The 16,690-nt window shown below is 46.8% G+C and overlaps 2 protein-coding genes across 2 annotated transcripts in view; both read right to left on the minus strand.

Moving 5' to 3' along the window:
* Nucleotides 1-1,769: 1,769 nt before the first annotated feature.
* LOC135571121 (coiled-coil and C2 domain-containing protein 1A-like) lies at nucleotides 1,770-15,604 on the minus strand (the record flags this gene model as incomplete). Its single annotated transcript, XM_065016923.1, has 6 exons — nucleotides 1,770-5,326; nucleotides 9,472-9,519; nucleotides 9,597-9,673; nucleotides 10,296-10,422; nucleotides 10,578-10,715; nucleotides 15,521-15,604. Coding segments are annotated over 6 exons (507 nt in total), but the record flags the coding sequence as incomplete, so codon positions are not given.
* The window catches only part of LOC115115719 (coiled-coil and C2 domain-containing protein 1A-like), a 14,937-nt gene continuing 13,838 nt past the window's right edge, over nucleotides 15,592-16,690 (minus strand). The window contains exon 11 of the mRNA XM_065016927.1: nucleotides 15,592-16,317. Coding sequence (XP_064872999.1) covers nucleotides 16,084-16,317 — 234 coding nt within the window. The 3' untranslated portion in view covers nucleotides 15,592-16,083. The remainder of the gene's footprint in view (nucleotides 16,318-16,690) is intronic.

Genomic DNA, 16,690 nt, shown 5'->3' on the forward strand with positions numbered 1-16,690 from the left:
TATACTGAGCTATATACTATAGTCAGTCTAGAGAGGTGATGTAGGCAATACTGGTGTCTGGAAACACCACCGGTATTTATTTATTTATTCTCTCTCTCACACTCTCACTCTCACACTCACTCTCACACTCACTCTCACACTCACAAATAAATTAAACACAATATACAGGCTTAATTCATTCTGGTATTTTAATCCATCCATGATTCCCCTCCCAAGACATTTGACCACATCATTATAATGCCAGTTAATAGTTCATTATCCACCACCTTTAGACACACACACGTTCTTCATTTAAAAATAGAGCCATAGTCAATGCTGTATATATAATATATTAACAGGTCTTTTCTGACTGATTGCCAACAATGGATACATGTTTTTAACATAAAAAACAAACAAAACAAAAAACTGGGATCAGTTTAGCCACCAGGCCTGGGGGACTGGGCCTGTATCCTCAAAGCTTCTCAGAGCAGCAGTGTTGATCTGGGATCAGTTTAGCCACCAGGCCTGGGGGACTGGGCCTGTATCCTCAAAGCTTCTCAGAGCAGCAGTGTTGATCTGGGATCAGTTTAGCCACCAGGACTGGGCCTGTATCCTCAAAGCTTCTCAGAGCAGCAGTGTTGATCTGGGATCAGTTTAGCCACCAGGCCTGGGGGACTGGGCCTGTATCCACAAAGCTTCTCAGAGCAGCAGTGCTGATCTGGGATCAGTTTAGCCACCAGGACTGGGGGACTGGGCCTGTTTCCACAAAGCTTCTCAGAGCAGCAGTGTTGATCTGGGATCAGTTTAGCCACCAGGCCTGGGGGACTGGGCCTGTTTCCACAAAGCTTCTCAGAGCAGCAGTGTTGATCTGGGATCAGTTTAGCCACCAGGCCTGGGGGACTGGGCCTGTTTCCACAAAGCTTCTCAGAGCAGCAGTGCTGATCTGGGATCAGTTTAGCCACCAGGCCTGGGCCTGTATCCTCAAAGCTTCTCAGAGCAGCAGTGCTGATCTGGGATCAGTTTAGCCACCAGGCCTGGGGGACTGGGCCTGTTTCCACAAAGCTTCTCAGAGCAGCAGTGCTGATCTGGGATCAGTTTAGCCACCAGGCCTGGGGGACTGGGCCTGTTTCCACAAAGCTTCTCAGAGCAGCAGTGCTGATCTGGGATCAGTTTAGCCACCAGGCCTGGGGGACTGGGCCTGTTTCCACAAAGCTTCTCAGAGCAGCAGTGCTGATCTGGGATCAGTTTAGCCACCAGGCCTGGGGGACTGGGCCTGTTTCCACAAAGCTTCTCAGAGCAGCAGTGTTGATCTGGGATCAGTTTAGCCACCAGGACTGGGGGACTCGGCTTGTATCCTCAAAGCTTCTCAGAGTAGATCTAGTGTGGAGTGATTCATAGGCCTGGGGGTAGGGCCAGTTTAGCTTTTAGCAGCAGTGCTGAATGGATCAGATTATAGCCACCAGGCCTTGGAACCTGATCCTGGATCAGCATTCCAAGCAGATGCTGTGGATACAGAGACAGATCACACTACAGCCTAGGACTACCAGGTGTCTGGGTCTATAGAGAGCAGCAGTGGAGATCAGGGTGTCTGGGTTATAGAGGGGACTGGGGGACCTCAGGGTGTATCCTCATAGAGGGTAGAGGAGGAGATCTCAGGGTGTCTGGGTATATAGAGGGGTACAGGAGGAGACCTCAGGGTGTCTGGGTATATAGAGGGGTAGAGGAGGAGACCTCAGGGTGTCTGGGTATATAGAGGGGTAGAGGAGGAGACAACTCAGGTGTCTGGGATACAGAGGGGTAGAGGAGGAGACCTCAGGGTGTCTGGGTATATAGAGGGGTACAGGAGGAGACCCCAGGGTGTCTGGGTATATAGAGGGGTAGAGGAGGAGACCTCAGGGTGTCTGGGTCTTTAGAGGGGTACAGGAGGAGAACCCAGGGTGTCTGGGTCTATAGAGGGGTAGAGGAGGAGACCTCAGGGTGTCTGGGTATATAGAGGGGTAGAGGAGGAGACCTCAGGGTGTCTGGGTATATAGAGGGGTAGAGGAGGAGACCACAGGGTGTCTGGGTATATAGAGGGGTAGAGGAGGAGACCACAGGGTGTCTGGGTATATAGAGGGGTACAGGAGGAGACCTCAGGGTGTCTGGGTCTATAGAGGGGTAGAGGAGGAGACCACAGGGTGTCTGGGTCTTTAGAGGGGTAGAGGAGGAGACCACAGGGTGTCTGGGTATATAGAGGGGTAGAGGAGGAGACCACAGGGTGTCTGGGTATATAGAGGGGTAGAGGAGGAGACCTCAGGGTGTCTGGGTCTATAAAGGGTTAGAGGAGGAGACCTCAGGGTGTCTGGGTATATAGAGGGGTAGAGGAGGAGACCTCAGGGTGTCTGGGTATATAGAGGGGTAGAGGAGGAGACCTCAGGGTGTCTGGGTATATAGAGGGGTAGAGGAGGAGACCTCAGGGTGTCTGGGTCTATAGAGGGGTAGAGGAGGAGACCACAGGGTGTCTGGGTATATAGAGGGTAGAGGAGGAGACCACAGGGTGTCTGGGTATATAGAGGGGTAGAGGAGGAGACCACAGGGTGTCTGGGTATATAGAGGGGTAGAGGAGGAGACCTCAGGGTGTCTGGGTCTATAGAGGGTTAGAGGAGGAGACCTCAGGGTGTCTGGGTATATAGAGGGTTAGAGGAGGAGACCACATGGTGTCTGGGTCTATAGAGGGGTAGAGGAGGAGACCTCAGGGTGTCTGGGTCTATAGAGGGTAGAGGAGGAGACCTCAGGGTGTCTGGGTCTATAGAGGGGTAGAGGCGGAGACTTCAGGGTGTCTGGGTATATAGAGGGGTAGAGGAGGAGACCACAGGGTGTTTGGGTATATAGAGGGGTACAGGAAGAGACCTCAGGGTGTCTGGGTATATAGAGGGGTAGAGGAGGAGACCTCAGGGTGTCTGGGTATATAGAGGGGTACAGGAGGAGACCTCAGGGTGTCTGGGTATATAGAGGGGTACAGGAGGAGACCTCCTTTCTCTACCCAAAATCTGAGAAAAGGGGCTGACCTCAACACTATAGGCAGCTGTGGTCTCCGGCCCACCATGACCAAACCACACTGACTAAACAGTGTCCCCTCTGACAAGCTCTGCCTGTGTCCCCTCTGTCCCTCTCTCTGTCCGTCTGTCCCTCTCTCTGCCCGTCTGTCCCTCTCTCTGCCCGTCTGTCCCTCTCTCTGCCCGTCTGTCCCTCTCTCTGCCCGTCTGTCTCTCTGTCCGTCTGTCCCTCTCTCTGCCCGTCTGTCCCTCTCTCTGCCCGTCTGTCCCTCTCTCTGTCCCTCTCTCTGCCCGTCTGTCCCTCTCTCTGTCCGTCTGTCCCTCTCTCTGCCCGTCTGTCTCTCTGCCCGTCTGTCCCTCTCTGCCCGTCTGTCCCTCTCTCTGCCCGTCTGTCCCTCTCTCTGCCCGTCTGTCCCTCTCTCTGTCCGTCTGTCCCTCTCTCTGCCCGTCTGTCCCTCTCTCTGCCCGTCTGTCCCTCTCTCTGCCCGTCTGTCCCTCTCTCTGCCCGTCTGTCCCTCTCTCTGTCCGTCTGTCCCTCTCTCTGCCCGTCTGTCCCTCTCTCTGTCCGTCTGTCCCTCTCTCTGCCCGTCTGTCCCTCTCTCTGTCCCTCTCTCTGTCCGTCTGTCCCTCTCTCTGTCCGTCTGTCCCTCTCTCTGCCCGTCTGTCCCTCTCTCTGCCCGTCTGTCCCTCTCTCTGCCCGTCTGTCCCTCTCTCTGCCCGTCTGTCCCTCTCTCTGCCCGTCTGTCCCTCTCTCTGTCTGTCTGTCCCTCTCTCTGTCTGTCCCTCTCTCTGCCCGTCTGTCCCTCTCTCTGCCTGTCTGTCCCTCTCTCTGCCTGTCTGGAAGTCAGTAAGAAGTAAAGCGCGCATTTCCTGCCCATGACATTCGGAACGAGGAACAGGAAGTGCACTGAAGCCTCTTCTTCTCATTCTTAGAGGATCCCTGTAGGATTTGGGGCCGACATCAGGCCAGCTTGGACACGGGTGAAGTCACATACTGTATCTGCTTCAGGTTCTGATTCAGGGTATAGTGACAGTTTACTCATAGTGCTTTATTCTGGGATTCTGACATCATAATTGGATGTAGCCCTTTGTAGAACATTCCAACTGATGACATCACAACCAGATGAAGCGATCCTTTGTTAATCATTCTGGTTGCGTCTCTCTGCTCAGATGTCACATGCATCAACCACTGGTTGCACCAGATTGCTTTAACATGTGATGTGTTTAGCTGATCTGTAAAATACCTATCCAGGCGATGTAAGATCTGGCGTCAGCAACGTCTGAACAGAGGAACACACCCTCTAACTGATGACTTCACAATGTGGTGATGGACATTCTAACTGATGACGTCATAGTGACATGACGCAAGCCTAATTGATGACATCACAATAGGCTAAATATGGTCCTATAAGAGGGGTCCTTTTAAACGGGCTCCCAGACTCCGCACCATAGCATTACAATGAATAGAGAACCTCTATCCCAATTCACAGATAATCCCGTGGGTTTTACAGCTACTGGTCTGTTCTACACGAATTCTAATCCTGTCCTCTTCAATTTAACCCTGGGGTACCTCCTCTCCTCACTTCCCTGAATGAGACGTCTCCATGGCGACACCAGTGTTAGCTAATCCCTCATTATGGGATATAGTTCCCGTTTCCGTGTAGTTCCCATATCACACGGCACCAAACGGGTCATATTACAGTAATCTGGGAATAGTGGAGCAGACAGATTAGATTAAGCTCATTAACATCGCACGCACACACACACACACAATGCGGAGACCAGGAGTTACACACACCACTCTCTGAACAGAGAGAAAGAGAGAGACCCATTGAAGGACTTTAAAGACTATAGTGAAGGCGGCAGGGTTTTGTAATAATCTGTAGTGTTTTCAAGTGCAAATAAGCCTTTCTCTGTCCTGCCCTGCATTCTGTCTTCATGTCACTATCAATCTCACAGGATTCCATTCTGCCGTGTATCTCAATGGTGCCCTATTCCCTATATTAGTCCCTATGGGCCCTGGTCTAAAGTAGTGCACTATAAAGGGAATAGGGTGCCATTTGGGAGGCAGCCCTGTTTTACTCAAACGGGTTCTTCTTCCTAACTGATTGAATGAATGACAATACAAAGTAAAGAACAGAGTAAAAGGAAGAACATTAGTGGAGGAGGCAGAGAGGAGCAGAGGAGCGGCAGGAAGATGTTGAAGGTGATTGGCTGTGTCTGTGTGAGTAACATAACAGTACTCCAGACAACTCTCCAGTCCCTCTGTCCTCCTCTTCTCAGACCAGGCGTTTCCTCTTGAGAGATTCCAACTGACGAATGGAGAGAGAGAGACAGAGAGAGAGAGAGAGGAGGAAAAAATGAGATGGGGAGAGAGAGAGAGAGAGGGGGAGGGAGGGAGAGAGAGAGGAGGAAAAATGAGATGGGGAGAGAGAGAGAGAGAGAGGGAGGAGGGGAGGGAGAGAGAGAGAGGGAAGGAGAGAGAGGAGGAAAAAATTAGATGGGGAGAGGAGAAGGGGAGTGAGAAGAGATGGGGAGAGAAGGAGTGGAGATGAGAGTGAGAGAAAGAGGGAGAGGTGAGGCAGGGAAGGAAGGAAGGAGTGGATGTGAGGGAGGATAGGAGAGGTGAGAGAGGAAAGGAGTGGAGGTGAGGGAGGATAGGAGAGGTGAGAGAGGAAAGGAGTGGAGGTGAGGGAGGATAGGAGAGGTGAGAGAGGAAAGAAAAGGAAAGAAGAGGAGGTGAGGGAGGAAATGAGAGGAGGTGAGGGAGGAAATGAGAGGAGGTGAGGGAGAGAAGGAGATTGGGAGAGAGGAGGGCAAGGGGTAGGTGTCAGATACAATTCAAACTAAATGATATTACACATCACATGGTGCTCGTATACACGATGTGGTCCGATGAATACAGGCTGTTTAAACAGGCAGTCAGTTCTGATCTTTTGACACTAATTGGTATTTTTTGTATTTTTATTTTGACCAGTCAGATCAGATCTTTTGCTAATAAAAAGTAAAAAGATCAGAATTGGGCTGCCTGTGTAAACTCAGACATACAGTCATATATACACTCATATGTACAGATTATTAGGTATATCCATCTAGTACCAGGTCAGAGCCCCCTTTGCCGCCAGAACAGCCTAACTTCTTTGGGGCGTGGAATCGTTACTAACGTGTGACAGGAAGACATTTCCCCACCATTACACCCCCAGTCTGTACCGCTGACACCAGGCAGGATGGGGCCATGGATCCCCCCACCATTACACCCCCAGTCTGTACCGCTGACACCAGGCAGGATGGGGCCATGGATCCCCCCACCATTACACCCCCAGTCTGTACCGCTGACACCAGGCAGGATGGGGCCATGGATCCCCCCACCATTACACCCCCAGTCTGTACTGTTGACACCAGGCAGGATGGGGCCATGGATCCCCCCACCATTACACCCCCAGTCTGTACTGTTGACACCAGGCAGGATGGGGCCATGACACCAGGCTGGATGGGGCCATGGATCCCCCACCATTACACCCCCAGTCTGTACCGTTGACACCAGGCAGGATGGGGCCATGGATCCCCCACCATTACACCCCCAGTCTGTACCGTTGACACCAGGCAGGATGGGGCCATGGATCCCCCACCATTACACCCCCCCCAGTCTGTACCGTTGACACCAGGCAGGACGGGGCCATGGATCCCCCACCATTACACCCCCAGTCTGTACCGTTGACACCAGGCAGGATGGGGCCATGGATCCCCCACCATTACACCCCCAGTCTGTACCGCTGACACCAGGCAGGATGGGGCCATGGATCCCCCCACCATTACACCCCCAGTCTGTACCGTTGACACCAGGCAGGATGGGGCCATGGATCCCCCCACCATTACGCCCCCAGTCTGTACCGTTGACACCAGGCAGGATGGGGCCATGGATCCCCCACCATTACACCCCCAGTCTGTACCGCTGACACCAGGCAGGATGGGGCCATGGATCCCCCACCATTACACCCCCAGTCTGTACCGTTGACACCAGGCAGGATGGGGCCATGGATCCCCCACCATTACACCCCAGTCTGTACCGTTGACACCAGGCAGGATGGGGCCATGGATCCCCCACCATTACACCACCGCCCCCAGTCTGTACCGTTGAAACCAGGCAGGATGGGGCCATGGATCCCCCCACCATTACACCCCCAGTCTGTACCGTTGACACCAGGCAGGATGGGGCCATGGATCCCCCCACCATTACACCCCCAGTCTGTACCGTTGACACCAGGCAGGATGGGGCCATGGATCCCCCACCATTACACCCCAGTCTGTACCGTTGACACCAGGCAGGATGGGGCCATGGATCCCCCACCATTACACCCCCAGTCTGTACCGTTGACACCAGGCAGGATGGGGCCATGGATCCCCACCATTACAGAGGGCGTTTCTGAGACACTGTATCCGGTGTACCTGGCACCAACAATCATACCACGCTCAGAGTCTCTTAGGTCACTAGTTTTGCCCATTGTAACGTTCAATGGAACAGTAACTGAATGCCTCGATGCCTGTCTGCCTGCATATATCAAGCCCTGGACAGGTGGCTCACTGTCTGTAGGAGCTGACCATGTCGGTGTACGAGGTGGTGTACCTAACACTGTCTGTAGGAGCTGACCATGTCGGTGTACCAGGTGGTGTACCTAACACTGTCTGTAGGAGCTGACCATGTCGGTGTACGAGGTGGTGTACCCAACACTGTCTGTAGGAGCTGACCATGTCGAGGTGGTGTACCTAACACTGTCTGTAGGAGCTGACCATGTCGGTGTACCAGGTGGTGTACCTAACACTGTCTGTAGGAGCTGACCATGTCGGTGTACCAGGTGGTGTACCTAACACTGTCTGTAGGAGCTGACCATGTCGGTGTACCAGGTGGTGTACCTAACACTGTCTGTAGGAGCTGACCATGTCGGTGTACCAGGTGGTGTACCCATCACTGTCTGTAGGAGCTGACCATGTCGGTGTACGAGGTGGTGTACCCAACACTGTCTGTAGGAGCTGACCATGTCGGTGTACCAGGTGGTGTACCTAACACTGTCTGTAGGAGCTGACCATGTCGGTGTACGAGGTGGTGTACCTAACACTGTCTGTAGGAGCTGACCATATCGGTGTACGAGGTGGTGTACCTAACACTGTCTGTAGGAGCTGACCATGTCGGTGTACGAGGTGGTGTACCCAACACTGTCTGTAGGAGCTGACCATGTCGGTGTACGAGGTGGTGTACCCAACACTGTCTGTAGGAGCTGACCATGTCGGTGTACCAGGTGGTGTACCTAACACTGTCTGTAGGAGCTGACCATGTCGGTGTACCAGGTGGTGTACCTAACACTGTCTGTAGGAGCTGACCATGTCGGTGTACCAGGTGGTGTACCTAACACTGTCTGTAGGAGCTGACCATGTCGGTGTACCAGGTGGTGTACCTAACACTGTCTGTAGGAGCTGACCATGTCGGTGTACCAGGTGGTGTACCTAACACTGTCTGTAGGAGCTGACCATGTCGGTGTACCAGGTGGTGTACCTAACACTGTCTGTAGGAGCTGACCATGTCGGTGTACCTAACACTGTCTGTAGGAGCTGACCATGTCGGTGTACCAGGTGGTGTACCTAACACTGTCTGTAGGAGCTGACCATGTCGGTGTATGAGGTGGTGTACCTAACACTGTCTGTAGGAGCTGACCATGTCGGTGTACCAGGTGGTGTACCCAACACTGTCTGTAGGAGCTGACCATGTCGGTGTACGAGGTGGTGTACCTAACACTGTCTGTAGGAGCTGACCATGTCGGTGTACCAGGTGGTGTACCTAACACTGTCTGTAGGAGCTGACCATGTCGGTGTACGAGGTGATGTACCTAACACTGTCTGTAGGAGCTGACCATGTCGGTGTACCAGGTGGTGTACCTAACACTGTCTGTAGGAGCTGACCATGTCGGTGTACCAGGTGGTGTACCTAACACTGTCTGTAGGAGCTGACCATGTCGGTGTACCAGGTGGTGTACCTGTGTACCTAACACTGTCTGTAGGAGCTGACCATGTCGGTGTACGAGGTGGTGTACCTAACACTGTCTGTAGGAGCTGACCATGTCGGTGTACCAGGTGGTGTACCTAACACTGTCTGTAGGAGCTGACCATGTCGGTGTACCAGGTGGTGTACCTAACACTGTCTGTAGGAGCTGACCATGTCGGTGTACGAGGTGGTGTACCTAACACTGTCTGTAGGAGCTGACCATGTCGGTGTACCAGGTGGTGTACCTAACACTGTCTGTAGGAGCTGACCATGTCGGTGTACCAGGTGGTGTACCTAACACTGTCTGTAGGAGCTGACCATGTCGGTGTACCAGGTGGTGTACCTAACACTGTCTGTAGGAGCTGACCATGTCGGGTGTACGAGGTGGTGTACCTAACACTGTCTGTATATAACAGTGTTTACCTCAGTCTCCACCATCTTCAGCCGTCCTAGAGCGTCCTTAGCAGCATCCTGAATAGGCAGAGGGACACGTTACACACAGACAAACACGCTGTAACACAAACACACAACCCTGACCCTTTGCTCACCCTGTTGCCTTGGCTGGAAAACCTCTTCACTGACTCAGCAAGGCCCTGGGCAAAACGCTGCAAAATATTCTCATACTCTACAGAGAGACAGAGAGACAGAGAGAGAGAGAGAGAGAGAGACGGGGAGAGAGAGACATGATGGAGGGAGGGAGATGAGAGAGAGATGGGGAGAGAGAGAGAGAGACATGATGGAGGGAGGGAGATGAGAGAGAGATGGATGGAGTGAGGGAGATGCGAGAGAGATGGAGAGAGAGAGATGGATTAAGGGAGCGAGAGAGGGATAGAGTGAGAGAGAGAGAGATGGATGGATGGATGGATGGATGGAGATAGAGAGAGAGATGATGGAGATGGAGAGAGAGATGGATGGAGGGAGAGAGAGATGGATGGATTGAGGGAGGGAGGGACAGAGATAAATATATAGAGGAGTATGTTGAGCCTCTCTCTAGCTGGGCTTTCTGCCACTGCAGCCTGTGTGTGTGTCTGTGTCTCTGTGTGTGTGTCTGTGTGTCTGTGTGTGTGTCTGTGTTACCTGACAGTAGAGTAGGGGAGCCTCTCTCTAGCTGAGCTTTCTGCCACTGCAGCCTGTGTGTGTGTGTGTGTGTGTGTGTGTGTTACCTGACAGTAGAGTAGGGGAGGCTCTCTCTAGCTGGGCTTTCTGCCCCTGCAGCCTGTGTGTGTGTGTGTGTGTGTCTGTGTTACCTGACAGTAGAGTAGGGGAGCCTCTCTCTAGCTGGGCTTTCTGCCACTGCAGCCTGTGTGTGACCTCCTTGTGTTGCTGTACCAGGTCAGACGGAGGATCCCGCCTACTCTTCCTGTAATCACCAATCTGACGGACACACAGGGTGATTGACATCATCTTAGACCAATCACAGCATAGATTGGCTACCTCCAATTCTGAACAGATCTAGAGTAAACGTTCCCACGGAGACGAGGAGAGGAAAATGAAAGATAGACAGAGAAGAAGAGAGAATGAAAACACACCTGTCTCTCCAGTCTCTCCTTATCGTAGTGCAGTAGACTGAAACTGTGGAGTTTATACTGGGGAGGAGAGTGGCTGGACTGGTTAGACTGCTTGTTCCTCCCATTGTCACTCTTTGGTTTGGAGCGAGGAGAGGGGCCCTGGGGGGGGGACTTCAGTTAGACTGGTATTAATATGACATGTTAACTCTGACAGAGACTGGTATTAATATAACATGTTAACTCTGACAGAGACTGGTATTAATATAACATGTTAACTCTGACAGAGACTGGTATTAATATAACATGTTAACTCTGACAGAGACTGGTATTAATATAACATGTTAACTCTGACAGAGACTGGTATTAATATAACATGTTAACTGACAGAGACTGGTATTAATATAACATGTTAACTGACAGAGACTGGTATTAATATAACATGTTAACTCTGACAGAGACTGGTATTAATATAACATGTTAACTCTGTAGAGACTGGTATTAATATAACATGTTAACTCTGCAGAGACTGGTATTAATATAACATGTTAACTCTGACAGAGACTGGTATTAATATAACATGTTAACTCTGTAGAGACTGGTATTAATATAACATGTTAACTCTGACAGAGACTGGTATTAATATAACATGTTAACTCTGTAGAGACTGGTATTAATATAACATGTTAACTCTGACAGATACTGGTATTAATATAACATGTTAACTGACAGATACTGGTATTAATATAACATGTTAACTCTGCAGAGACTGGTATTAATATAACATGTTAACTCTGACAGAGACTGGTATTAATATAACATGTTAACTCTGACAGAGACTGGTATTAATATAACATGTTAACTCTGTAGAGACTGGTATTAATATAACATGTTAACTCTGTAGAGACTGGTATTAATATAACATGTTAACTGACAGAGACTGGTATTAATATAACATGTTAACTCTGACAGAGACTGGTATTAATATAACATGTTAACTCTGTAGAGACTGGTATTAATATAACATGTTAACTCTGACAAAGACTGGTATTAATATAACATGTTAACTCTGTAGAGACTGGTATTAATATAACATGTTAACTCTGACAGAGACTGGTATTAATATAACATGTTAACTCTGTAGAGACTGGTATTAATATAACATGTTAACTGACAGATACTGGTATTAATATAACATGTTAACTCTGCAGAGACTGGTATTAATATAACATGTTAACTCTGACAGAGACTGGTATTAATATAACATGTTAACTCTGACAGAGACTGGTATTAATATAACATGTTAACTCTGACAGAGACTGGTATTAATATAACATGTTAACTCTGACAGAGACTGGTATTAATATAACATGTTAACTCTGTAGAGACTGGTATTAATATAACATGTTAACTCTGACAGAGACTGGTATTAATATAACATGTTAACTCTGTAGAGACTGGTATTAATATAACATGTTAACTCTGACAGAGACTGGTATTAATATAACATGTTAACTCTGACAGAGACTTCAGTTAGACATTAATATAACATGTTAACTCTGACAGATACTGGTATTAATATAACATGTTAACTCTGCAGAGACTGGTATTAATATAACATGTTAACTCTGTAGAGACTGGTATTAATATAACATGTTAACTCTGACAGAGACTGGTATTAATATAACATGTTAACTGACAGAGACTGGTATTAATATAACATGTTAACTCTGCAGAGACTGGTATTAATATAACATGTTAACTCTGTAGAGACTGGTATTAATATAACATGTTAACTCTGTAGAGACTGGTATTAATATAACATGTTAACTCTGACAGAGACTGGTATTAATATAACATGTTAACTCTGTAGAGACTGGTATTAATATAACATGTTAACTCTGTAGAGACTGGTATTAATATAACACGTTAACTCTGTAGAGACTGGTATTAATATAACATGTTAACTCTGACAGAGACTGGTATTAATATAACATGTTAACTCTGTAGAGACTGGTATTAATATAACATGTTAACTCTGTAGAGACTGGTATTAATATAACATGTTAACTCTGACAGAGACTGGTATTAATATAACATGTTAACTCTGACAGAGACTGGTATTAATATAACATGTTAACTCTGTAGAGACTGGTATTAATATAACATGTTAACTCTGATAGAGACTGGTATTAATATAACATGTTAACTCTGTAGAGACTGGTATTAATATAACATGTTAACTCTGACAGAGACTGGTATTAATATAACATGTTAACTCTGACAGAGACTGGTATTAATATAACATGTTAACTCTGACAGAGACTGGTATTAATATAACATGTTAACTGACAGAGACTGGTATTAATATAACATGTTAACTCTGACAGAGACTGGTATTAATATAACATGTTAACTCTGCAGAGACTGGTATTAATATAACATGTTAACTCTGACAGAGACTGGTATTAATATAACATGTTAACTCTGACAGAGACTGGTATTAATATAACATGTTAACTCTGTAGAGACTGGTATTAATATAACATGTTAACTCTGTAGAGACTGGTATTAATATAACATGTTAACTCTGTAGAGACTGGTATTAATATAACATGTTAACTCTGACAGAGACTGGTATTAATATAACATGTTAACTGACAGAGACTGGTATTAATATAACATGTTAACTCTGTAGAGACTGGTATTAATATAACATGTTAACTCTGACAGAGACTGGTATTAATATAACATGTTAACTCTGTAGAGACTGGTATTAATATAACATGTTAACTCTGTAGAGACTGGTATTAATATAACATGTTAACTGACAGAGACTGGTATTAATATAACATGTTAACTCTGTAGAGACTGGTATTAATATAACATGTTAACTCTGACAGATACTGGTATTAATATAACATGTTAACTGACAGAGACTGGTATTAATATAACATGTTAACTCTGCAGAGACTGGTATTAATATAACATGTTAACTCTGTAGAGACTGGTATTAATATAACATGTTAACTGACAGAGACTGGTATTAATATAACATGTTAACTCTGTAGAGACTGGTATTAATATAACATGTTAACTCTGTAGAGACTGGTATTAATATAACATGTTAACTCTGACAGAGACTGGTATTAATATAACATGTTAACTGACAGAGACTGGTATTAATATAACATGTTAACTCTGACAGAGACTGGTATTAATATAACATGTTAACTGACAGAGACTGGTATTAATATAACATGTTAACTCTGACAGAGACTTCAGTTAGACATTAATATAACATGTTAACTGACAGAGACTGGTATTAATATAACATGTTAACTCTGTAGAGACTGGTATTAATATAACATGTTAACTCTGTAGAGACTGGTAATATAAATATAACATGTTACATGTTAACTCTGACAGAGACTGGTATTAATATAACATGTTAACTGACAGAGACTGGTATTAATATAACATGTTAACTCTGACAGAGACTTCAGTTAGACATTAATATAACATGTTAACTGACAGAGACTGGTATTAATATAACATGTTAACTCTGACAGAGACTGGTATTAATATAACATGTTAACTCTGTAGAGACTGGTATTAATATAACATGTTAACTGACAGAGACTGGTATTAATATAACATGTTAACTGACAGAGACTGGTATTAATATAACATGTTAACTCTGCAGAGACTGGTATTAATATAACATGTTAACTCTGACAGAGACTGGTATTAATATAACATGTTAACTCTGACAGAGACTGGTATTAATATAACATGTTAACTCTGCAGAGACTGGTATTAATATAACATGTTAACTGACAGATACTGGTATTAATATAACATGTTAACTCTGACAGAGACTGGTATTAATATAACATGTTAACTCTGTAGAGACTGGTATTAATATAACATGTTAACTCTGACAGAGACTGGTATTAATATAACATGTTAACTCTGACAGAGACTGGTATTAATATAACATGTTAACTCTGACAGAGACTGGTATTAATATAACATGTTAACTCTGTAGAGACTGGTATTAATATAACATGTTAACTCTGACAGAGACTGGTATTAATATAACATGTTAACTCTGACAGAGACTGGTATTAATATAACATGTTAACTCTGACAGAGACTGGTATTAATATAACATGTTAACTCTGTAGAGACTGGTATTAATATAACATGTTAACTCTGACAGAGACTTCAGTTAGACATTAATATAACATGTTAACTCTGACAGAGACTGGTATTAATATAACATGTTAACTCTGACAGAGACTGGTATTAATATAACATGTTAACTCTGTAGAGACTGGTATTAATATAACATGTTAACTGACAGATACTGGTATTAATATAACATGTTAACTCTGACAGAGACTGGTATTAATATAACATGTTAACTCTGCAGAGACTGGTATTAATATAACATGTTAACTCTGACAGAGACTGGTATTAATATAACATGTTAACTCTGTAGAGACTGGTATTAATATAACATGTTAACTCTGACAGAGACTGGTATTAATATAACATGTTAACTCTGTAGAGACTGGTATTAATATAACATGTTAACTCTGTAGAGACTGGTATTAATATAACATGTTAACTCTGTAGAGACTGGTATTAATATGACATGTTAACTCTGACAGAGACTGGTATTAATATAACATGTTAACTCTGACAGAGACTGGTATTAATATAACATGTTAACTCTGTAGAGACTGGTATTAATATAACATGTTAACTGACAGAGACTGGTATTAATATAACATGTTAACTCTGACAGAGACTATACCCCTACTAGTCCTGAACAGTCCAAAAGGTAGGTCTCTCTCTCTCCCCCTCATCTCTCTCTCTTCTTACCTGTTGTTCTCGCTCTCTGTCAGGGGTGGTGATTGGTTCAGGGTCGAGGACCAGCCATCTCTCTCTCTCCTTACCTGTTGTTCTCTCTCTCTGTCGGGGGTGGTGATTGGTTCAGGGTCGAGGACCAGCCATCTCTCTCTCTGTCGGGGGTGGTGATTGGTTCAGGGTCGAGGACCAGCCATCTCTCTCTCTCCTTACCTGTTGTTCTCTCTCTCTGTCGGGGGTGGTGATTGGTTCAGGGTCGAGGACCAGCCATCTCTCTCTCTGTCGGGGGTGGTGATTGGTTCAGGGTCGAGGACCAGCCATCTCTCTCTCCTTACCTGTTGTTCTCTCTCTCTGTCGGGGTGGTGATTGGTTCAGGGTCGAGGACCAGCCATCTCTCTCTCTGTCGGGGGTGGTGATTGGTTCAGGGTCGAGGACCAGCCATCTCTCTCTCTCCTTACCTGTTGTTCTCTCTCTCTGTCGGGGGTGGTGATTGGTTCAGGGTCGAGGACCAGCCATCTCTCTCTCTGTCGGGGGTGGTGATTGGTTCAGGGTCGAGGACCAGCCATCTCTCTCTCTCCTTACCTGTTGTTCTCTCTCTCTGTCGGGGGTGGTGATTGGTTCAGGGTCGAGGACCAGCCATCTCTCTCTCTCCTTACCTGTTGTTCTCTCTCTCTGTCGGGGGTGGTGATTGGTTCAGGGTCGAGGACCAGCCATCTCTCTCTCTCCTTACCTGTTGTTCTCTCTCTCTGTCGGGGGTGGTGATTGGTTCAGGGTCGAGGACCAGCCATTTCTCTGTGGTGATCTGAAGCTGTGCTCCTCCCAGCGGCTCCCGAATCTTCACCCTCACCTCCAGCTTACCCCCCGTAGCCTTACGACCATCCAACACCTTGCACAACACAGACAGACAGAGATACAGAGACAGAGGGGAAGAGACAAGAGACAGAGAGACAGACAGGCAGGCAGACAGAGACAGAGGGGGAGAGACAGACAGGCAGGCAGACAGAGAGACAGAGACAGAGGGGGAGAGACAGACAGGCAGGCAGACAGAGAGAGAGACAGAGACAGAGGGGGAGAGACAGACAGGCAGGCAGACAGAGAGACAGAGACAGAGGGGGAGAGACAGACAGGCAGGCAGACAGAGAGACAGAGACAGGCAGACAAGAGAGATGTATGAGCATGTCTAAGTGAAAACGTGTGTGTGTACAGTATCTCTGTGTGTGTATCTGTGTGTTAAAACTGTGTGTGTGTGTACAGTATCT

This window comes from Oncorhynchus nerka, unplaced genomic scaffold (genome assembly GCF_034236695.1).
Source record: "Oncorhynchus nerka isolate Pitt River unplaced genomic scaffold, Oner_Uvic_2.0 unplaced_scaffold_755, whole genome shotgun sequence".
Taxonomy (NCBI): Eukaryota; Metazoa; Chordata; class Actinopteri; order Salmoniformes; family Salmonidae; genus Oncorhynchus; species Oncorhynchus nerka.